At 46.8% G+C, this 24,113-nt stretch overlaps 1 protein-coding gene across 1 annotated transcript in view; it reads right to left on the minus strand.

The window, feature by feature from the left end:
- The window catches only part of nell2b (neural EGFL like 2b), a 141,081-nt gene that overhangs the window by 4,785 nt on the left and 112,183 nt on the right, over positions 1-24,113 (minus strand). The window contains exons 17-18 of the mRNA XM_071331974.1: positions 17,971-18,164; positions 17,592-17,768 (exon numbers count right to left, since the gene is read on the minus strand). Coding sequence (XP_071188075.1) covers positions 17,592-17,768; positions 17,971-18,164 — 371 coding nt within the window. The remainder of the gene's footprint in view (positions 1-17,591; positions 17,769-17,970; positions 18,165-24,113) is intronic.

Below are 24,113 nucleotides of genomic sequence, written 5' to 3' on the forward strand. Positions count from 1 at the left end.
GACCTCCTCTCTACAGTCTTCACAAGTCAGAAACTACAGCCCTCCCATCTCATCAACAGTCTCTCCAGATATGTCCTCCTCTCTACAGTCTTCACAAGTCAGAAACTACAGCCCTCCCATCTCATCAACAGTCTCTCCAGCTATGACCTCCTCTCTACAGTCTTCACAAGTCAGAAACTACAGCCCTCCCATCTCATCAACAGTCTCTCCAGCTATGACCTCCTCTCTACAGTCTTCACAAGTCAGAAACTACAGCCCTCCCATCTCATCAACAGTCTCTCCAGCTATGACCTCCTCTCTACAGTCTTCACAAGTCAGAAACTACAGCCCTCCCATCTCATCAACAGTCTCTCCAGCTATGACCTCCTCTCTACAGTCTTCACAAGTCAGAAACTACAGCCCTCCCATCTCATCAACAGTCTCTCCAGCTATGACCTCCTCTCTACAGTCTTCACAAGTCAGAAACTACAGCCCTCCCATCTCATCAACAGTCTCTCCAGCTATGACCTCCTCTCTACAGTCTTCACAAGTCAGAAACTACAGCCCTCCCATCTCATCAACAGTCTCTCCAGCTATGACCTCCTCTCTACAGTCTTCACAAGTCAGAAACTACAGCCCTCCCATCTCATCAACAGTCTCTCCAGCTATGTCCTCCTCTCTACAGTCTTCACAAGTCAGAAACTACAGCCCTCCCATCTCATCAACAGTCTCTCCAGCTATGTCCTCCTCTCTACAGTCTTCACAAGTCAGAAACTACAGCCCTCCCATCTCATCAACAGTCTCTCCAGCTATGACCTCCTCTCTACAGTCTTCACAAGTCAGAAACTACAGCCCTCCCATCTCATCAACAGTCTCTCCAGCTATGTCCTCCTCTCTACAGTCTTCACAAGTCAGAAACTACAGCCCTCCCATCTCATCAACAGTCTCTCCAGCTATGACCTCCTCTCTACAGTCTTCACAAGTCAGAAACTACAGCCCTCCCATCTCATCAACAGTCTCTCCAGCTATGTCCTCCTCTCTACAGTCTTCACAAGTCAGAAACTACAGCCCTCCCATCTCATCAACAGTCTCTCCAGCTATGACCTCCTCTCTACAGTCTTCACAAGTCAGAAACTACAGCCCTCCCATCTCATCAACAGTCTCTCCAGCTATGTCCTCCTCTCTACAGTCTTCACAAGTCAGAAACTACAGCCCTCCCATCTCATCAACAGTCTCTCCAGCTATGACCTCCTCTCTACAGTCTTCACAAGTCAGAAACTACAGCCCTCCCATCTCATCAACAGTCTCTCCAGCTATGACCTCCTCTCTACAGTCTTCACAAGTCAGAAACTACAGCCCTCCCATCTCATCAACAGTCTCTCCAGCTATGACCTCCTCTCTACAGTCTTCACAAGTCAGAAACTACAGCCCTCCCATCTCATCAACAGTCTCTCCAGCTATGACCTCCTCTCTACAGTCTTCACAAGTCAGAAACTACAGCCCTCCCATCTCATCAACAGTCTCTCCAGCTATGACCTCCTCTCTACAGTCTTCACAAGTCAGAAACTACAGCCCTCCCATCTCATCAACAGTCTCTCCAGCTATGACCTCCTCTCTACAGTCTTCACAAGTCAGAAACTACAGCCCTCCCATCTCATCAACAGTCTCTCCAGCTATGACCTCCTCTCTACAGTCTTCACAAGTCAGAAACTACAGCCCTCCCATCTCATCAACAGTCTCTCCAGCTATGACCTCCTCTCTACAGTCTTCACAAGTCAGAAACTACAGCCCTCCCATCTCATCAACAGTCTCTCCAGCTATGACCTCCTCTCTACAGTCTTCACAAGTCAGAAACTACAGCCCTCCCATCTCATCAACAGTCTCTCCAGCTATGACCTCCTCTCTACAGTCTTCACAAGTCAGAAACTACAGCCCTCCCATCTCATCAACAGTCTCTCCAGCTATGACCTCCTCTCTACAGTCTTCACAAGTCAGAAACTACAGCCCTCCCATCTCATCAACAGTCTCTCCAGCTATGACCTCCTCTCTACAGTCTTCACAAGTCAGAAACTACAGCCCTCCCATCTCATCAACAGTCTCTCCAGATATGACCTCCTCTCTACAGTCTTCACAAGTCAGAAACTACAGCCCTCCCATCTCATCAACAGTCTCTCCAGCTATGACCTCCTCTCTACAGTCTTCACAAGTCAGAAACTACAGCCCTCCCATCTCATCAACAGTCTCTCCAGCTATGTCCTCCTCTCTACAGTCTTCACAAGTCAGAAACTACAGCCCTCCCATCTCATCAACAGTCTCTCCAGCTATGACCTCCTCTCTACAGTCTTCACAAGTCAGAAACTACAGCCCTCCCATCTCATCAACAGTCTCTCCAGCTATGTCCTCCTCTCTACAGTCTTCACAAGTCAGAAACTACAGCCCTCCCATCTCATCAACAGTCTCTCCAGATATGTCCTCCTCTCTACAGTCTTCACAAGTCAGAAACTACAGCCCTCCCATCTCATCAACAGTCTCTCCAGCTATGTCCTCCTCTCTACAGTCTTCACAAGTCAGAAACTACAGCCCTCCCATCTCATCAACAGTCTCTCCAGCTATGACCTCCTCTCTACAGTCTTCACAAGTCAGAAACTACAGCCCTCCCATCTCATCAACAGTCTCTCCAGCTATGACCTCCTCTCTACAGTCTTCACAAGTCAGAAACTACAGCCCTCCCATCTCATCAACAGTCTCTCCAGCTATGACCTCCTCTCTACAGTCTTCACAAGTCAGAAACTACAGCCCTCCCATCTCATCAACAGTCTCTCCAGCTATGACCTCCTCTCTACAGTCTTCACAAGTCAGAAACTACAGCCCTCCCATCTCATCAACAGTCTCTCCAGCTATGTCCTCCTCTCTACAGTCTTCACAAGTCAGAAACTACAGCCCTCCCATCTCATCAACAGTCTCTCCAGCTATGTCCTCCTCTCTACAGTCTTCACAAGTCAGAAACTACAGCCCTCCCATCTCATCAACAGTCTCTCCAGCTATGTCCTCCTCTCTACAGTCTTCACAAGTCAGAAACTACAGCCCTCCCATCTCATCAACAGTCTCTCCAGCTATGTCCTCCTCTCTACAGTCTTCACAAGTCAGAAACTACAGCCCTCCCATCTCATCAACAGTCTCTCCAGCTATGACCTCCTCTCTACAGTCTTCACAAGTCAGAAACTACAGCCCTCCCATCTCATCAACAGTCTCTCCAGCTATGTCCTCCTCTCTACAGTCTTCACAAGTCAGAAACTACAGCCCTCCCATCTCATCAACAGTCTCTCCAGCTATGACCTCCTCTCTACAGTCTTCACAAGTCAGAAACTACAGCCCTCCCATCTCATCAACAGTCTCTCCAGCTATGTCCTCCTCTCTACAGTCTTCACAAGTCAGAAACTACAGCCCTCCCATCTCATCAACAGTCTCTCCAGCTATGACCTCCTCTCTACAGTCTTCACAAGTCAGAAACTACAGCCCTCCCATCTCATCAACAGTCTCTCCAGCTATGTCCTCCTCTCTACAGTCTTCACAAGTCAGAAACTACAGCCCTCCCATCTCATCAACAGTCTCTCCAGCTATGACCTCCTCTCTACAGTCTTCACAAGTCAGAAACTACAGCCCTCCCATCTCATCAACAGTCTCTCCAGCTATGACCTCCTCTCTACAGTCTTCACAAGTCAGAAACTACAGCCCTCCCATCTCATCAACAGTCTCTCCAGATATGACCTCCTCTCTACAGTCTTCACAAGTCAGAAACTACAGCCCTCCCATCTCATCAACAGTCTCTCCAGCTATGACCTCCTCTCTACAGTCTTCACAAGTCAGAAACTACAGCCCTCCCATCTCATCAACAGTCTCTCCAGCTATGACCTCCTCTCTACAGTCTTCACAAGTCAGAAACTACAGCCCTCCCATCTCATCAACAGTCTCTCCAGCTATGACCTCCTCTCTACAGTCTTCACAAGTCAGAAACTACAGCCCTCCCATCTCATCAACAGTCTCTCCAGCTATGACCTCCTCTCTACAGTCTTCACAAGTCAGAAACTACAGCCCTCCCATCTCATCAACAGTCTCTCCAGCTATGTCCTCCTCTCTACAGTCTTCACAAGTCAGAAACTACAGCCCTCCCATCTCATCAACAGTCTCTCCAGCTATGACCTCCTCTCTACAGTCTTCACAAGTCAGAAACTACAGCCCTCCCATCTCATCAACAGTCTCTCCAGCTATGTCCTCCTCTCTACAGTCTTCACAAGTCAGAAACTACAGCCCTCCCATCTCATCAACAGTCTCTCCAGCTATGACCTCCTCTCTACAGTCTTCACAAGTCAGAAACTACAGCCCTCCCATCTCATCAACAGTCTCTCCAGCTATGTCCTCCTCTCTACAGTCTTCACAAGTCAGAAACTACAGCCCTCCCATCTCATCAACAGTCTCTCCAGCTATGACCTCCTCTCTACAGTCTTCACAAGTCAGAAACTACAGCCCTCCCATCTCATCAACAGTCTCTCCAGATATGACCTCCTCTCTACAGTCTTCACAAGTCAGAAACTACAGCCCTCCCATCTCATCAACAGTCTCTCCAGATATGACCTCCTCTCTACAGTCTTCACAAGTCAGAAACTACAGCCCTCCCATCTCATCAACAGTCTCTCCAGATATGACCTCCTCTCTACAGTCTTCACAAGTCAGAAACTACAGCCCTCCCATCTCATCAACAGTCTCTCCAGCTATGTCCTCCTCTCTACAGTCTTCACAAGTCAGAAACTACAGCCCTCCCATCTCATCAACAGTCTCTCCAGCTATGACCTCCTCTCTACAGTCTTCACAAGTCAGAAACTACAGCCCTCCCATCTCATCAACAGTCTCTCCAGCTATGACCTCCTCTCTACAGTCTTCACAAGTCAGAAACTACAGCCCTCCCATCTCATCAACAGTCTCTCCAGCTATGTCCTCCTCTCTACAGTCTTCACAAGTCAGAAACTACAGCCCTCCCATCTCATCAACAGTCTCTCCAGCTATGACCTCCTCTCTACAGTCTTCACAAGTCAGAAACTACAGCCCTCCCATCTCATCAACAGTCTCTCCAGATATGTCCTCCTCTCTACAGTCTTCACAAGTCAGAAACTACAGCCCTCCCATCTCATCAACAGTCTCTCCAGCTATGACCTCCTCTCTACAGTCTTCACAAGTCAGAAACTACAGCCCTCCCATCTCATCAACAGTCTCTCCAGCTATGTCCTCCTCTCTACAGTCTTCACAAGTCAGAAACTACAGCCCTCCCATCTCATCAACAGTCTCTCCAGCTATGACCTCCTCTCTACAGTCTTCACAAGTCAGAAACTACAGCCCTCCCATCTCATCAACAGTCTCTCCAGCTATGTCCTCCTCTCTACAGTCTTCACAAGTCAGAAACTACAGCCCTCCCATCTCATCAACAGTCTCTCCAGCTATGTCCTCCTCTCTACAGTCTTCACAAGTCAGAAACTACAGCCCTCCCATCTCATCAACAGTCTCTCCAGCTATGTCCTCCTCTCTACAGTCTTCACAAGTCAGAAACTACAGCCCTCCCATCTCATCAACAGTCTCTCCAGCTATGTCCTCCTCTCTACAGTCTTCACAAGTCAGAAACTACAGCCCTCCCATCTCATCAACAGTCTCTCCAGCTATGACCTCCTCTCTACAGTCTTCACAAGTCAGAAACTACAGCCCTCCCATCTCATCAACAGTCTCTCCAGCTATGTCCTCCTCTCTACAGTCTTCACAAGTCAGAAACTACAGCCCTCCCATCTCATCAACAGTCTCTCCAGCTATGTCCTCCTCTCTACAGTCTTCACAAGTCAGAAACTACAGCCCTCCCATCTCATCAACAGTCTCTCCAGCTATGTCCTCCTCTCTACAGTCTTCACAAGTCAGAAACTACAGCCCTCCCATCTCATCAACAGTCTCTCCAGCTATGACCTCCTCTCTACAGTCTTCACAAGTCAGAAACTACAGCCCTCCCATCTCATCAACAGTCTCTCCAGCTATGTCCTCCTCTCTACAGTCTTCACAAGTCAGAAACTACAGCCCTCCCATCTCATCAACAGTCTCTCCAGCTATGACCTCCTCTCTACAGTCTTCACAAGTCAGAAACTACAGCCCTCCCATCTCATCAACAGTCTCTCCAGCTATGTCCTCCTCTCTACAGTCTTCACAAGTCAGAAACTACAGCCCTCCCATCTCATCAACAGTCTCTCCAGCTATGTCCTCCTCTCTACAGTCTTCACAAGTCAGAAACTACAGCCCTCCCATCTCATCAACAGTCTCTCCAGCTATGACCTCCTCTCTACAGTCTTCACAAGTCAGAAACTACAGCCCTCCCATCTCATCAACAGTCTCTCCAGATATGTCCTCCTCTCTACAGTCTTCACAAGTCAGAAACTACAGCCCTCCCATCTCATCAACAGTCTCTCCAGCTATGACCTCCTCTCTACAGTCTTCACAAGTCAGAAACTACAGCCCTCCCATCTCATCAACAGTCTCTCCAGCTATGTCCTCCTCTCTACAGTCTTCACAAGTCAGAAACTACAGCCCTCCCATCTCATCAACAGTCTCTCCAGCTATGACCTCCTCTCTACAGTCTTCACAAGTCAGAAACTACAGCCCTCCCATCTCATCAACAGTCTCTCCAGCTATGACCTCCTCTCTACAGTCTTCACAAGTCAGAAACTACAGCCCTCCCATCTCATCAACAGTCTCTCCAGCTATGTCCTCCTCTCTACAGTCTTCACAAGTCAGAAACTACAGCCCTCCCATCTCATCAACAGTCTCTCCAGCTATGTCCTCCTCTCTACAGTCTTCACAAGTCAGAAACTACAGCCCTCCCATCTCATCAACAGTCTCTCCAGCTATGACCTCCTCTCTACAGTCTTCACAAGTCAGAAACTACAGCCCTCCCATCTCATCAACAGTCTCTCCAGCTATGTCCTCCTCTCTACAGTCTTCACAAGTCAGAAACTACAGCCCTCCCATCTCATCAACAGTCTCTCCAGCTATGTCCTCCTCTCTACAGTCTTCACAAGTCAGAAACTACAGCCCTCCCATCTCATCAACAGTCTCTCCAGCTATGTCCTCCTCTCTACAGTCTTCACAAGTCAGAAACTACAGCCCTCCCATCTCATCAACAGTCTCTCCAGCTATGTCCTCCTCTCTACAGTCTTCACAAGTCAGAAACTACAGCCCTCCCATCTCATCAACAGTCTCTCCAGCTATGTCCTCCTCTCTACAGTCTTCACAAGTCAGAAACTACAGCCCTCCCATCTCATCAACAGTCTCTCCAGCTATGTCCTCCTCTCTACAGTCTTCACAAGTCAGAAACTACAGCCCTCCCATCTCATCAACAGTCTCTCCAGCTATGTCCTCCTCTCTACAGTCTTCACAAGTCAGAAACTACAGCCCTCCCATCTCATCAACAGTCTCTCCAGCTATGTCCTCCTCTCTACAGTCTTCACAAGTCAGAAACTACAGCCCTCCCATCTCATCAACAGTCTCTCCAGCTATGTCCTCCTCTCTACAGTCTTCACAAGTCAGAAACTACAGCCCTCCCATCTCATCAACAGTCTCTCCAGCTATGACCTCCTCTCTACAGTCTTCACAAGTCAGAAACTACAGCCCTCCCATCTCATCAACAGTCTCTCCAGCTATGTCCTCCTCTCTACAGTCTTCACAAGTCAGAAACTACAGCCCTCCCATCTCATCAACAGTCTCTCCAGCTATGACCTCCTCTCTACAGTCTTCACAAGTCAGAAACTACAGCCCTCCCATCTCATCAACAGTCTCTCCAGCTATGACCTCCTCTCTACAGTCTTCACAAGTCAGAAACTACAGCCCTCCCATCTCATCAACAGTCTCTCCAGCTATGACCTCCTCTCTACAGTCTTCACAAGTCAGAAACTACAGCCCTCCCATCTCATCAACAGTCTCTCCAGCTATGACCTCCTCTCTACAGTCTTCACAAGTCAGAAACTACAGCCCTCCCATCTCATCAACAGTCTCTCCAGCTATGACCTCCTCTCTACAGTCTTCACAAGTCAGAAACTACAGCCCTCCCATCTCATCAACAGTCTCTCCAGCTATGACCTCCTCTCTACAGTCTTCACAAGTCAGAAAGTACAGCCCTCCCATCTCATCAACAGTCTCTCCAGCTATGTCCTCCTCTCTACAGTCTTCACAAGTCAGAAACTACAGCCCTCCCATCTCATCAACAGTCTCTCCAGCTATGTCCTCCTCTCTACAGTCTTCACAAGTCAGAAACTACAGCCCTCCCATCTCATCAACAGTCTCTCCAGCTATGTCCTCCTCTACAGTCTTCACAAGTCAGAAACTACAGCCCTCCCATCTCATCAACAGTCTCTCCAGCTATGACCTCCTCTCTACAGTCTTCACAAGTCAGAAACTACAGCCCTCCCATCTCATCAACAGTCTCTCCAGATATGACCTCCTCTCTACAGTCTTCACAAGTCAGAAACTACAGCCCTCCCATCTCATCAACAGTCTCTCCAGCTATGTCCTCCTCTCTACAGTCTTCACAAGTCAGAAACTACAGCCCTCCCATCTCAGAACCCTCTGTTGCCCTTCCAGTCTCCCCCACACATCACCCCAGCTCCTCCCATGGCCTTTCCCCCTGCCTCACTCCATTTGGACTGCCCTGGGTAAAGGCCACAGACACTCAGTGGAATACTGATCAGCTGAAACACAGTTAGACCTGCTACAGTAACAGATAGACCTGCTACAGTAACGTTAGGCCTGCTACAGTAACAGACCTGCTACAGTAACAGTTAGGCTTGCTACAGTAACAGTTAGACCTGCTACAGTAACAGACCTGCTACAGTAACAGTTAGACCTGCTACAGTAACAGTTAGGCTTGCTACAGTAACAGACCTGCTACAGTAACTGACCTGCTACAGTAACAGTTGGACCTGTTACAGTGGCAGTTAGGCCTGCTACAGTAAAAGTTAGACCTGCTACAGTAACAGTTAGACCTGCTACAGTAACAGTTAGGCCTGCTACAGTAACATACCTGCTACAGTGGCAGTTAGACCTGCTACAGTAACAGTTAGACCTGCTACAGTAACAGTTGGACCTGCTACAGTAACTGACCTGCTACAGTAACAGTTAGACCTGCTACAGTAACAGTTAGACCTGCTACAGTAACAGTTAGACCTGCTACAGTAACTGTTAGGCCTGCTACAGTAACTGACCTGCTACAGTAACAGTTAGACCTGCTACAGTAACAGACCAGCTACAGTAACAGTTGGACCTGCTACAGTAACAGACCAGCTACAGTAACAGTTGGACCTGCTACAGTAACAGTTAGGCCTGCTACAGTAACTGACCTGCTACAGTAAAAGTTAGACCTGATACAGTAAAAGTTAGACCTGCTACAGTAACAGTTAGACCAGCTACAGTAACAGTTGGACCTGCTACAGTAACAGTTGGACCTGCTACAGTAACAGTTGGACCTGCTACAGTAACTGACCTGCTACAGTAACAGTTAGACCTGCTACAGTAACAGACCAGCTACAGTAACAGTTGGACCTGCTACAGTAACAGTTGGACCTGCTACAGTAACTGACCTGCTACAGTAACAGTTAGACCTGCTACAGTAACAGACCTGCTACAGTAACAGTTAGGCCTGCTACAGTAACAGACCTGCTACATTAACAGTTCGGCCTGCTACATTAACAGTTCGGCCTGCTACAGTAACAGTTAGACCTGCTACAGTAACTGACCTGCTACCGTAACAGTTAGGCCTGCTACAGTAACAGACCTGCTCAGTAGACAACACATACAGTAAGCAATGCCGAGAGTACCTACATCTCTCTCTCTCTCTCTCTCTCTCTCTCTCTCTCTCTCTCTCTCTCTCTCTCTCTCTCTCTCTCTCTCTCTCTCTCTCTCTCTCTCTCTCTCTCTCTCTCTCTCTCTCTCTCTCTCTCTCTCTCTCTCTCTGTCTCTCTCTCTGTCTCTCTCTCTCTCTCTCTCTCTCTCTCTCTCTCTCTCTCTCTCTCTCTCTCTCTCTCTCTCTCTCTCTCTCTCTCTCTCTCTCTCTCTCTCTCTCTCTCTCTCTCTCTCTCTCTCTCTCTCTCTCTCTCTCTCTCTCTCTGTTGTTAATAACATGCGTTGTTCTCATGTTTCCCCCCCAGAGATTATTGATGAGCCCTTAATTTAATTGAAAGTGTGAATGTTTAAAAGATGAATCTGTCTGGCAGATGGCTGACACCTCACTATGTGTTAATGTGCAGTTAGCAACATGACAGAGAGAGAGAGCGAGAGAGAGAAAAAGAGAAAGTGAGTGCGAGCGAGAGAGGAAGAGCGAGGAAGAGAGAGTATATGTCTCTGTGTGTGTGAATCTCTCTCTCTCTGTGCGTGTGTGCGTGCGTGCGTGCGTGCGTGTGTGTGCGTGCGTGCGTGTGTTTGATAGATCCATATCCCTTATCACCAAGTCACATCTCAAACTACCCTGAAACTGTTTTCTATTCATGATTAATGATATGCCTCATTTAGCAGCAGCACAGATATTAAAATGCAAATTACTATTGGAGAAGAAATATAACACTACCTCAATTTACATTGCTTGTCCTTTTGTTGCAATCAACATTTAATAGTAATATTTTTGTCGGGGGCGGGAGGGAGAAAGCGATAAGCTCAAGCTTTATTCTCTACAAGAACAGCATGATAACCAATGTAGCTACTGATGTAAAGTATCAAGTCATGTTGTACTATCTAGAAAGTTCTTCCAGTCTCTCCAGGTCTTCTCTCTTCTATCCCATCCTCCACTCCCTTCTCCACTCCCTTCTCCTCTCTTCTCCTCTCTTCTATCCCATCCTCCACTCCCTCTCCACTCCCTTCTCCACTCCCTCTCCACTCCCTTCTCCTCTCTTCTCTCTTCTATCCCATCCTCCACTCCCTTCTCCACTCCCTTCTCCTCTCTTCTCCTCGCTTTTATCCCATCCTCCACTCCCTCTCCACTCCACTCCCTTCTCCACTCCATCCTCCTCTCTCTCTCTTCTCTCTCTTTCTCTCCACTCCCTTCTCCACTCCCTTCTCCTCTCTTCTCTCCAGGTCTTCTCTCTGAGCCACAGAGAAATGGGTCAGTCTCTCCCATCCTCCTCTCTCTCTCTTCTCTCTCTTTCTCTCCACTCCCTTCTCCACTCCCTTCTCCTCTCTTCTCTCCAGGTATTCTCTCTGAGCCACAGAGAAATGGGTCAGTCTCTCCCATCCTCCACTCTCTCTCTCTCTCTCTTCTATCTCTTTCTCTCCACTCCCTTCTCCTCTCTTCTCCTCTCTTCTCCCTTTCTCCCCCCTCCTACCCAGTACAACATAACAGATGCAGTGCTGACTGGGTTGTTATGTCTCTACGGCTTCCTGGTTCACAAAGGATAAAGCACTTACAAATCTCATTACACCGACAAACGCACACACACACACACACACACACAATGAGTTACCAGGCGCAAGGTATTTCACATCCTTTTCTTTGCGTTGTCTCTCTGCCTGTGTTGGAGGAGTTAGAGACAGAACGTCCAAGGCTGAATGAAACAGCTGGAGGTATGCGTCACGGTGCAGCTGATTGGCTCCCGGAACTGTGAGTTGGAGGGAGAACCGACTGTCTCAGCTCAGCAGCTTCCAGTCTTCAGACCAGCTTTTATGTCTCCTTACAATCGGTGTGTGTGTGTTTTTGAATGAACTTTTCGTTATGCTGTTTAACAGAATATATTTAAGCAATAAGGCCTGAGGAGGTGTGGTATACGGCCAATATACCACGGCTAAGGGCTGCTCTGGATACATCCCTTAGCTGTGGTATATTGGCCATAAACTAAAAACACCCAAGGTGCCTTATTGCTACTATAAACTGGTTACCAAAAATAATTACTTTTATAATAATTAGTTTATGTTTTGTCATACCCGTGGTATACGGTCTGATATACCATGGCTGTAAGCAATCAGCATTCAGGGCTCGAACCACCCAGTTTATAAATGTAGCTATATAATCCAAACCATTTGGACAAAGACATTCTTCATCAGAGCCCCACAACTTGGTTGAGAATGTGTTTGCAGATGAAGTGAACTATCCGTGGGAGCATCTTGAGGTGATCTAAATGCAATAGAAGTCACTACAGTCCCTGGTTCAAAATCCAGGATGTATCACATACGGCCGTGATTGGGAGTCCCATAGAGTGGCGCACATTTGGCCCAGCGTCGTCCGGTTTTGGCCGGGGTAGGACGTCATTGTAAATAAGAATTTGTTCTTAACTGACTTGCCTAGTTAAATAAAGGTTCAATGTAACATTTAAATGTGACGTGAGCCCTCAGAGAATGGATGGTTTAGCTAGGCTGAGAGGGAATGGAAGAACACACCTAGAGGTTTAGACTCCAGCTGCTGAGAAGGAAAGGCTAGGTTTCTAACTCTCTCTCTCTCTGTGTCTCTCTCTCTCTGTGTCTCTCTCTCTCTGTGTCTCTCTCTCTCTCTGTGTCTCTCTCTCTCTGTGTCTCTCTCTCTCTGTGTCTCTACCTCTCTGTGTCTCTACCTCTCTGTGTCTCTACCTCTCTGTGTGTCTCTCTCTCTGTGTCTCTCTCTCTCTCTGTCTCTCTCTCTCTGTGTCTCTACCTCTCTGTGTCTCTCTCTCTCTGTGTCTCTCTCTCTCTGTGTCTCTCTCTCTCTCTGTCTCTCTCTCTCTGTGTCTCTACCTCTCTGTGTCTCTCTCTCTCTGTGTCTCTACCTCTCTGTGTCTCTCTGTGAGATTATTTATTATTTATTCTATTTCTACTAAGGGCTGTTCTTGTCTTCATTGTTGTCTACATTGTTGTAAACATTGTTGTCTACATTTTTGTCTACATTGTTGACTAAATTGTTGTCTACATGGTTGTCTACATGTGTAAACATTGTTGTCTACATTGTTGTCTACATTGTTGTATATATTGTTGTCTACATTGTTGTAAACATTGTTGTCTACATTGTTGTATATATTGTTGTCTACATTGTTGTAAACATTGTCTACATTGTTGTCTACATTGTTGTCTACATTGTTGTATATATTGTTGTCTACATTGTTGTAAATATTGTTGTCTACATTGTTGTCTACATTGTTGTCTACATTGTTGTCTACATTGTTGTCTACATTGTTGTCTACATTGTTGTCTACATTGGTGTAAACATTGTTGTCTACATTGTTGTAAACATTGTTGTCTACATTGTTGTCTACATTGTTGTCTACATTGTTGTATATATTGTTGTCTACATTGTTGTAAACATTGTTGTCTACATTGTTGTCTACATTGTTGTCTACATTGTTGTAAACATTGTTGTAAACATTGTTGTCTACATTGTTGTCTACATTGTTGTCTACATTGTTGTATACATTGTTGTCTACATTGTTGGAAACATTGTTGCTTTGGCAATATTGATGCAACGGTTTTCATGCCAATAAAGCAGCTTGAGTTTGAGAGAGAGAGAGAAAGACAGAGAGAAAGGCAGAGAGAGACAGAGAAAGGCAGAGAGGGAGAAATGAGAAAGAGAGACAGAAAGAGAGAGAGATGCAGAAAGGCAGAGAGAGAGAAATGAGAAAGAGAGACAGAAAGAGAGAGAGATGCAGAAAGACAGAGAGGCAGGCTTGGCACCGGTCGATAGCACAGAGAGATTTACTGCCATATGTTCGCTGAACTTTTATGATTCAATTGGGATTGGTAGACTTTAAAGCCCTTGTCTCACGACAACAAGACAGAAGCATCCAGTCCAGTACAGTCTGTATACCCACTGACGCACTCAGGCTTCTCTAGAGCCACATTCTGGGTCTACCTCTTTCTCCTCCATACAGTATGTCACTGAAAACTAATCAGTGTCTACTCTGCTGGCACTGGGCCTGCTGAGGGTTCATATACTGGCATGGTACTAGCCTACCAAACATGCAGTACCGAAATCTGGGCCATATGATATTTCAAAAGACAGAGATTCTCTAGCTGGTGGGGTAGTTGGGCAAATGCTCTACTAGCCTGGTCTGAACACTACTAGTCTGGTCTGAACACTACTAGCCTGGTCAGAACATTACTAGTCTGGTCTGAAGACTACTAGCCTGGTCTGAACACTACTAGTCTGGTCTGAACACTACTAGCCTGGTCTGAACACAACTAGTCTAGTCTGAACACAACTAGTCTGGTCTGAACACAACTAGTCTGGTCTGAAGACTACTAGCCTGGTCTGAACACTACTAGTCTGGTCTGAACACTACTAGCCTGGTCTGAACACAACTAGTCTGGTCTGAACACTACTAGCCTGGTCTGAACACTACTAGTCTGGTCTGAACACTACTAGTCTGGTCTGAACACTACTAGCCTGGTCTGAACACTACTAGCCCGGTCTGAACACTACTAGTCTGGTCTGAACACTACTAGCCTGGTCTGAACACTACTAGTCTGGTCTGAACACTACTAGCCTGATCTGAACACTACTAGCCTGGTCTGAACACTACTAGTCTGGTCTGAACACTACTAGTCTGGTCTGAACACTACTAGTCTGGTCTGAACACTACTAGTCTGGTCTGAACACTACTAGTCTGGTCTGAACACTACTATCCCGGTCTGAACACAACTAGTCTGGTCTGAACACAACTAGTCTGGTCTGAACACAACTAGTCTGGTCTGAACACAACTAGTCTGGTCTGAACACAACTAGCCTGGTCTGAACACTACTAGTCTGGTCTGAACACTACTAGCCTGGTCTGAACACTACTAGTCTGGTCTGAACACTACTAGCCTGGTCTGAACACAACTAGTCTGGTCTGAACACTACTAGTCTGGTCTGAACACTACTAGTCTGGTCTGAACACTACTAGCCCGGTCTGAACACTACTAGTCTGGTCTGAACACTACTAGTCTGGTCTGAACACAACTAGTCTGGTCTGAACACTACTAGTCTGGTCTGAAAACTACTAGCCTGGTCTGAACACAACTAGTCTGGTCTGAACACTACTAGTCTGGTCTGAACACTACTAGCCTGGTCTGAACACTACTAGCCTGGTCTGAACACTACTAGTCTGGTCTGAACACTACTAGCCTGGTCTGAACACTACTAGCCTGGTCTGAACACTACTAGTCTGGTCTGTAAACACTAGCCTGGTCTGAACACTACTAGCCTGGTCTGAACACTACTAGCCTGTTCTGAACTCTACTAGCCTTTTCTGAACACTACTAGTCTGGTCTGAACAGTACTAGCCTGGTCTGAAGACTATTAGTCTGGTCTGAACACTACTAGCCTGGTCTGAACACAACTAGTCAGGTCTGAACACTACTAGCCTGGTCTGAACATTACTAGTCTGGTCTGAACACTACTAGTCTGGTCTGAACACTACTAGCCTGGTCTGAACATTACTAGTCTGGTCTGAACACTACTAGTCTGGTCTGAACACTACTAGTCTGGTCTGAACACTAGTAGTCTGGTCTGAACACTACTAGCCTGGTCTGAACACAACTAGTCTGGTCTGAACACTACTAGCCTGGTCTGAACACTACTAGCCCGGTCTGAACACTACTAGTCCGGTCTGAACACTACTAGTCTGGTCTGAACACTACTAGTCTGGTCTGAACACTACTAGCCTGGTCTGAACATTACTAGTCTGGTCTGAACACTACTAGTCTGGTCTGAACACTACTAGTCTGGTCTGAACACTACTAGTCTGGTCTGAACACTACTAGTCTGGTCTGAACACTACTAGCCCGGTCTGAAAACTACAAACCTGGTCTGAACATTACTAGTCTGGTCTGAAAACTACTAGCCTCAGGCTTGTGGGCTACATTCATTTCCATCCCTTCCATCACTACCCCAGTAACTCAGTATGTACTGGTACTATCCTCCACTACCCCAGTAACTCAGTATGTACAGTACTATCCTCCGCTACCCCAGTAACTCAGTATGTACGGGTACTATCCTCCACTACCCCAGTAACTCAGTATGTACTGGTACTATCCTCCACTACCCCAGTAACTCAGTATGTACTGGTACTATCCTCCACTACCCCAGTAACTCAGTATGTACTGGTACTATCCTCCGCTACCCCAGTAACTCAGTATGTACGGTACTATCCTCCACTACCCCAGTAACTCAGTATGTACTGGTACTATCCTCCACTACCCCAGTAACTCAGTATGTACGGTACTATCCTCCACTACCCCAGTAACTCAGTATGTACTGGTACTATCCTCCACTACCCCAGTAACTCAGTATGTACGGTACTATCCTCCACTACCCAAGTAACTCAGTATGTACATGGTACTATCCTCCACTACCCCAGTAACTCAGTATGTACTGGTACTATCCTCCACTACCCCAGTAACTCAGTATGTACAGTACTATCCTCCACTACCCCAGTAACTCAGTATGTACGGGTACTATCCTCCACTACCCCAGTAACTCAGTATGTACGGGTACTATCCTCCACTACCCCAGTAACTCAGTATGTACTGGTACTATCCTCCACTACCCCAGTAACTCAGTATGTACTGGTACTATCCTCCACTACCCCAGTAACTCAGTATGTACTGGTACTATCCTCCACTACCCCAGTAACTCAGTATGTACTGGTACTATCCTCCACTACTCCAGTAACTCAGTATGTACTGGTACTATCATCCACTACCCCAGTAACTCAGTATGTACGGTACTATCCTCCGCTACCCCAGTAACTCAGTATGTACTGGTACTATCCTCCACTACTCCAGTAACTCAGTATGTACTGGTACTATCCTCCACTACCCCAGTAACTCAGTATGTACAGTACTATCCTCCACTACCCCAGTAACTCAGTATGTACTGGTACTATCCTCCACTACCCCAGTAACTCAGTATGTACTGGTACTATCCTCCACTACCCCAGTAACTCAGTATGTACGGTACTATCCTCCACTACCCCAGTAACTCAGTATGTACTGGTACTATCCTCCACTACCCCAGTAACTCAGTCTGTACAGTATCTGTCCTCCACTGCCACAGTAACTCAGTATGTACTGGTACTATCCTCCACTACCCCAGTAACTCAGTATGTACTGGTACTATCCTCCACTACCCCAGTAACTCAGTATGTACAGTACTATCCTCCACTACCCCAGTAACTCAGTATGTACTGGTACTATCCTCCACTACCCCAGTAACTCAGTATGTACTGGTACTATCCTCCACTACCCCAGTAACTCAGTACGTACAGTATCTATCCTCCACTACCCCAGTAACTCAGTGTGTACTGGTACTATCCTCCACTACCTCAGTAACTCAGTATGTACTGGTACTATCCTCCACTACCTCAGTAACTCAGTATGTACTGGTACTATCCTCCACTACCCCACATCTCTCTACAGTGTCTGTCCATGCCAACTCAGTATGTACTGGTACTATCCTCCACTACCCCAGTAACTCAGTATGTACTGGTACTATCCTCCACTACCCCACATCTCTCTACAGTGTCTGTCCATGCCAACTCAGTATTTACTGGTACTATCCTCCACTACACCGCATCTCTCTACAGTGTCTGTCCATGCCAACTCACCAGACACTGGCACTGCTGGCAGTTCTCCACCCAGGTGTCTCCACTGCTGTATGTAATGAGTCTGTTCTGGTGCAGACACTGGCTGCTGAGGCCGGGGTTACACTCTGGACAGCAGAACAGGTCGGCTGTGGTGGACTCACAGTCACACACCATCCTACGACACATCACCAGACCAGACTGTAGGGGGGAGGGGGAGAGAGAGCGGGAGCGAGAGTGAGAGAATGAGTCAGACTAAGCTTTTCCTTTCAGATCTATATTTTAACATGTTAGATTTAGCATTAGATTATAACTGCAATATAGAACTCTGATTGGAAACTCTTTTTTACAAAAGACTCCAATTCCCATGATTCCCCAGGAAGTTCTACAGTACATCACTCACCTGGCAGGAGCAAACGGAGCACCTGTCGTTGTCCAGCACCCAGATCTGCCCGTTGTGTTTGTGCTTGTTGTCATGGTTACAGTCACCGGTGCAGTTCTTGCCGTGAGGGCACCTGCAGTCGTAGCCTCCGTCCACGTTGAAACACACCGTATCGTTAGCACAGCTGTGTCTTTCTGTCGCACACTCATCTATATCTGCAGAGAGGAGGGACAGACAGACTATAGGTTAGTGTATGAAGGATGGACAGACAGACTATAGGTTAGTGGATGAAGGATGGACAGACAGACTATAGGTTAGTGGATGAAGGATGGACAGACAGACTATAGGTTAGTGTATGAAGGATGGACAGACAGACTATAGGTTAGTGGATGATGAAGGATGGACAGACAGACTGTAGGTTAGTGGATGAAGGATGGACAGACAGACTATAGGTTAGTGGATGAAGGAGGAGGGACAGACAGACTATAGGTTAGTGTATGAAGGATGGACAGACAGACTATAGGTTAGTGGATGAAGGAGGAGGGACAGACAGACTATAGGTTAGTGGATGAAGGATGGACAGACAGACTATAGGTTAGTGTATGAAGGATGGACAGACAGACTATAGGTTAGTGGATGATGAAGGATGGACAGACAGACTGTAGCTTAGTGGATGAAGGATGGACAGACAGACTGTAGGTTAGTGGATGAAGGAGGAGGGACAGACAGACTACAGGTTAGTGGATGAAGGATGGACAGACTGACTATAGGTTAGTGGATGAAGGATGGACAGACAGACTGTAGCTTAGTGGATGAAGGATGGACAGACAGACTGTAGGTTAGTGGATGAAGGAGGAGGGACAGACAGACTGTAGGTTAGTGTATGAAGGAGGAGGGACAGACAGACTATAGGTTAGTGTATGAAGGATGGACAGACAGACTACAGGTTAGTGGATGAAGGAGGAGGGACAGACAGACTATAGGTTAGTGTATGAAGGATGGACAGACAGACTGTAGGTTAGTGGATGAAGGAGGAGGGACAGACAGACTGTAGGTTAGTGTATGAAGGAGGAGGGACAGACATACTACAGTTTAGTGTATGAAGGATGGACAGACAGACTGTAGGTTAGTGTATGAAGGAGGAGGGACAGACTATAGGTTAGTGGATGAAGGAGGGACAGACAGACTATATGTTAGTGGATGAAGGAGGAGGGACAGACAGACTATAGGTTAGTGTATGAAGGAGGAGGGACAGACTATAGGTTAGTGGATGAAGGAGGGACAGACAGACTATATGTTAGTGGATGAAGGATGGACAGACAGACTGTAGGTTAGTGGATGAAGGAGGAGGGACAGACAGATTATAGGTTAGTGGATGAAGGAGGGACAGACAGACTATATGTTAGTGGATGAAGGATGGACAGACAGACTGTAGGTTAGTGTATGAAGGAGGAGGGACAGACTATAGGTTAGTGGATGAAGGAGGGACAGACAGACTATATGTTAGTGGATGAAGGATGGACAGACAGACTGTAGCTTAGTGGATGAAGGATGGACAGACAGACTGTAGGTTAGTGGATGAAGGAGGAGGGACAGACAGACTACAGGTTAGTGGATGAAGGAGGAGGGACAGACAGACTGTAGCTTAGTGGATGAAGGATGGACAGACAGACTATAGGTTAGTGGATGAAGGATGGACAGACAGACTATAGGTTAGTGGATGAAGGAGGATGGACAGACTATAGGTTAGTGTATGAAGGAGGAGGGTCAGACAGACTATAGGTTAGTGTATGAAGGAGGAGGGACAGACAGACTATAGGTTAGTGTATGAAGGATGGACAGACAGACTACAGGTTAGTGGATGAAGGAGGAGGGACAGACAGACTATAGGTTAGTGTATGAAGGATGGACAGACAGACTGTAGGTTAGTGGATGAAGGAGGAGGGACAGACAGACTACAGGTTAGTGGATGAAGGAGGAGGGACAGACAGACTATAGGTTAGTGTATGAAGGATGGACAGACATACTACAGGTTGTCTGGATGAAGGAGGAGGGACAGACAGACTATAGGTTAGTGTATGAAGGATGGACAGACAGACTGTAGGTTAGTGGATGAAGGAGGAGGGACAGACAGACTACAGGTTAGTGGATGAAGGAGGAGGGACAGACAGACTACAGTTTAGTGTATGAAGGATGGACAGACAGACTGTAGGTTAGTGTATGAAGGAGGAGGGACAGACAGACTATAGGTTAGTGGATGAAGGAGGGACAGACAGACTATATGTTAGTGGATGAAGGATGGACAGACTGACTGTAGGTTAGTGTATGAAGGAGGAGGGACAGACTATAGGTTAGTGGATGAAGGAGGGACAGACAGACTATATGTTAGTGGATGAAGGAGGAGGGACAGACAGACTATAGGTTAGTGGATGAAGGATGGACAGACAGACTGTAGGTTAGTGTATGAAGGAGGAGGGACAGACTATAGGTTAGTGGATGAAGGAGGGACAGACAGACTATATGTTAGTGGATGAAGGATGGACAGACAGACTGTAGGTTAGTGGATGAAGGAGGAGGGACAGACAGACTATAGGTTAGTGGATGAAGGATGGACAGACAGACTATAGGTTAGTGGATGAAGGATGGACAGACAGACTATAGGTTAGTGGATGAAGGATGGACAGACAGACTATAGGTTAGTGGATGAAGGAGGAGGGACAGACAGACTATATGTTAGTGGATGAAGGATGGACAGACTGACTGTAGGTTAATGGATGAAGGATGGACAGACTGACTGTAGGTTAGTGGATGAAGGAGGAGGGACAGACTGTAGGTTAGTGGATGAAGGAGGGACAGACAGACTATATGTTAGTGGATGAAGGAGGAGGGACAGACAGACTATAGGTTAGTGGATGAAGGATGGACAGACAGACTGTAGGTTAGTGTATGAAGGAGGAGGGACAGACAGACTATAGGTTAGTGGATGAAGGATGGACAGACAGACTATAGGTTAGTGGATGAAGGATGGACAGACAGACTATAGGTTAGTGGATGAAGGATGGACAGACAGACTGTAGGTTAGTGTATGAAGGAGGAGGGACAGACAGACTATAGGTTAGTGGATGAAGGATGGACAGACAGACTATAGGTTAGTGGATGAAGGAGGAGGGACAGACAGACTACAGGTTAGTGTATGAAGGATGGACAGACAGACTGTAGGTTAGTGGATGAAGGATGGACAGACAGACTGTAGGTTAGTGGATGAAGGAGGAGGGACAGACAGACTATAGGTTAGTGGATGAAGGATGGACAGACAGACTATAGGTTAGTGGATGAAGGAGGAGGGACAGACAGACTATAGGTTAGTGGATGAAGGAGGAGGGACAGACAGACTGTAGGTTAGTGGATGAAGGAGGAGGGACAGACAGACTATAGGTTAGTGGATGAAGGATGGACAGACAGACTATAGGTTAGTGGATGAAGGAGGAGGGACAGACAGACTACAGGTTAGTGTATGAAGGATGGACAGACAGACTGTAGGTTAGTGGATGAAGGATGGACAGACAGACTGTAGGTTAGTGGATGAAGGAAGATGGACAGACTGTAGGTTAGTATATGAAGGATGGACAGACAGACTATATGTTAGTGGATGAAGGATGGACAGACAGACTGTAGGTTAGTGGATGAAGGAGGAGGGACAGACAGACTACAGGTTAGTGGATGAAGGATGGACAGACAGACTGTAGGTTAGTGGATGAAGGATGGACAGACAGACTGTAGGTTAGTGTATGAAGGAGGATGGACAGACAGACTGTAGGTTAGTGGATGAAGGATGGACAGACAGACTATAGCTTAGTGGATGAAGGAGGATGGACAGACTGTAGGTTAGTGGATGAAGGATGGACAGACAGACTGTAGGTTAGTGGATGAAGGATGGACAGACAGACTGTAGGTTAGTGGATGAAGGATGGACAGACAGACTGTAGGTTAGTGTATGAAGGATGGACAGACAGACTGTAGGTTAGTGGATGAAGGATGGACAGACAGACTATAGGTTAGTGGATGAAGGATGGACAGACTATAGGTTAGTGTATGAAGGAGGAGGGTCAGACAGACTATAGGTTAGTGTATGAAGGAGGAGGGACAGACAGACTATAGGTTAGTGTATGAAGGATGGACAGACAGACTACAGGTTAGTGGATGAAGGAGGAGGGACAGACAGACTATAGGTTAGTGTATGAAGGATGGACAGACAGACTGTAGGTTAGTGGATGAAGGAGGAGGGACAGACAGACTACAGGTTAGTGGATGAAGGAGGAGGGACAGACAGACTATAGGTTAGTGTATGAAGGATGGACAGACAGACTACAGGTTAGTGGATGAAGGAGGAGGGACAGACAGACTATAGGTTAGTGTATGAAGGATGGACAGACAGACTGTAGGTTAGTGGATGAAGGAGGAGGGACAGACAGACTACAGGTTAGTGGATGAAGGAGGAGGGACAGACAGACTACAGTTTAGTGTATGAAGGATGGACAGACAGACTGTAGGTTAGTGTATGAAGGAGGAGGGACAGACAGACTATAGGTTAGTGGATGAAGGAGGGACAGACAGACTATATGTTAGTGGATGAAGGATGGACAGACTGACTGTAGGTTAGTGTATGAAGGAGGAGGGACAGACTATAGGTTAGTGGATGAAGGAGGGACAGACAGACTATATGTTAGTGGATGAAGGAGGAGGGACAGACAGACTATAGGTTAGTGGATGAAGGATGGACAGACAGACTGTAGGTTAGTGTATGAAGGAGGAGGGACAGACTATAGGTTAGTGGATGAAGGAGGGACAGACAGACTATATGTTAGTGGATGAAGGATGGACAGACAGACTGTAGGTTAGTGGATGAAGGAGGAGGGACAGACAGACTATAGGTTAGTGGATGAAGGATGGACAGACAGACTATAGGTTAGTGGATGAAGGATGGACAGACAGACTATAGGTTAGTGGATGAAGGATGGACAGACAGACTGTAGGTTAGTGTATGAAGGAGGAGGGACAGACAGACTATAGGTTAGTGGATGAAGGATGGACAGACAGACTATAGGTTAGTGGATGAAGGATGGACAGACAGACTATAGGTTAGTGGATGAAGGAGGAGGGACAGACAGACTATATGTTAGTGGATGAAGGATGGACAGACTGACTGTAGGTTAATGGATGAAGGATGGACAGACTGACTGTAGGTTAGTGGATGAAGGAGGAGGGACAGACTGTAGGTTAGTGGATGAAGGAGGGACAGACAGACTATATGTTAGTGGATGAAGGAGGAGGGACAGACAGACTATAGGTTAGTGGATGAAGGATGGACAGACAGACTGTAGGTTAGTGTATGAAGGAGGAGGGACAGACAGACTATAGGTTAGTGGATGAAGGATGGACAGACAGACTATAGGTTAGTGGATGAAGGATGGACAGACAGACTATAGGTTAGTGGATGAAGGATGGACAGACAGACTGTAGGTTAGTGTATGAAGGAGGAGGGACAGACAGACTATAGGTTAGTGGATGAAGGATGGACAGACAGACTATAGGTTAGTGGATGAAGGAGGAGGGACAGACAGACTACAGGTTAGTGTATGAAGGATGGACAGACAGACTGTAGGTTAGTGGATGAAGGATGGACAGACAGACTGTAGGTTAGTGGATGAAGGAGGAGGGACAGACAGACTATAGGTTAGTGGATGAAGGATGGACAGACAGACTATAGGTTAGTGGATGAAGGAGGAGGGACAGACAGACTATAGGTTAGTGGATGAAGGAGGAGGGACAGACAGACTGTAGGTTAGTGGATGAAGGAGGAGGGACAGACAGACTATAGGTTAGTGGATGAAGGATGGACAGACAGACTATAGGTTAGTGGATGAAGGAGGAGGGACAGACAGACTACAAGTTAGTGTATGAAGGATGGACAGACAGACTGTAGGTTAGTGGATGAAGGATGGACAGATAGTCTGTAGGTTAGTGGATGAAGGAAGATGGACAGACTGTAGGTTAGTATATGAAGGATGGACAGACAGACTATATGTTAGTGGATGAAGGATGGACAGACAGACTATAGGTTAGTGGATGAAGGATGGACAGACAGACTGTAGGTTAGTGGATGA

This window comes from Salvelinus alpinus, chromosome 11, assembly GCF_045679555.1.
Source record: "Salvelinus alpinus chromosome 11, SLU_Salpinus.1, whole genome shotgun sequence".
Lineage (NCBI taxonomy): Eukaryota > Metazoa > Chordata > Actinopteri > Salmoniformes > Salmonidae > Salvelinus > Salvelinus alpinus.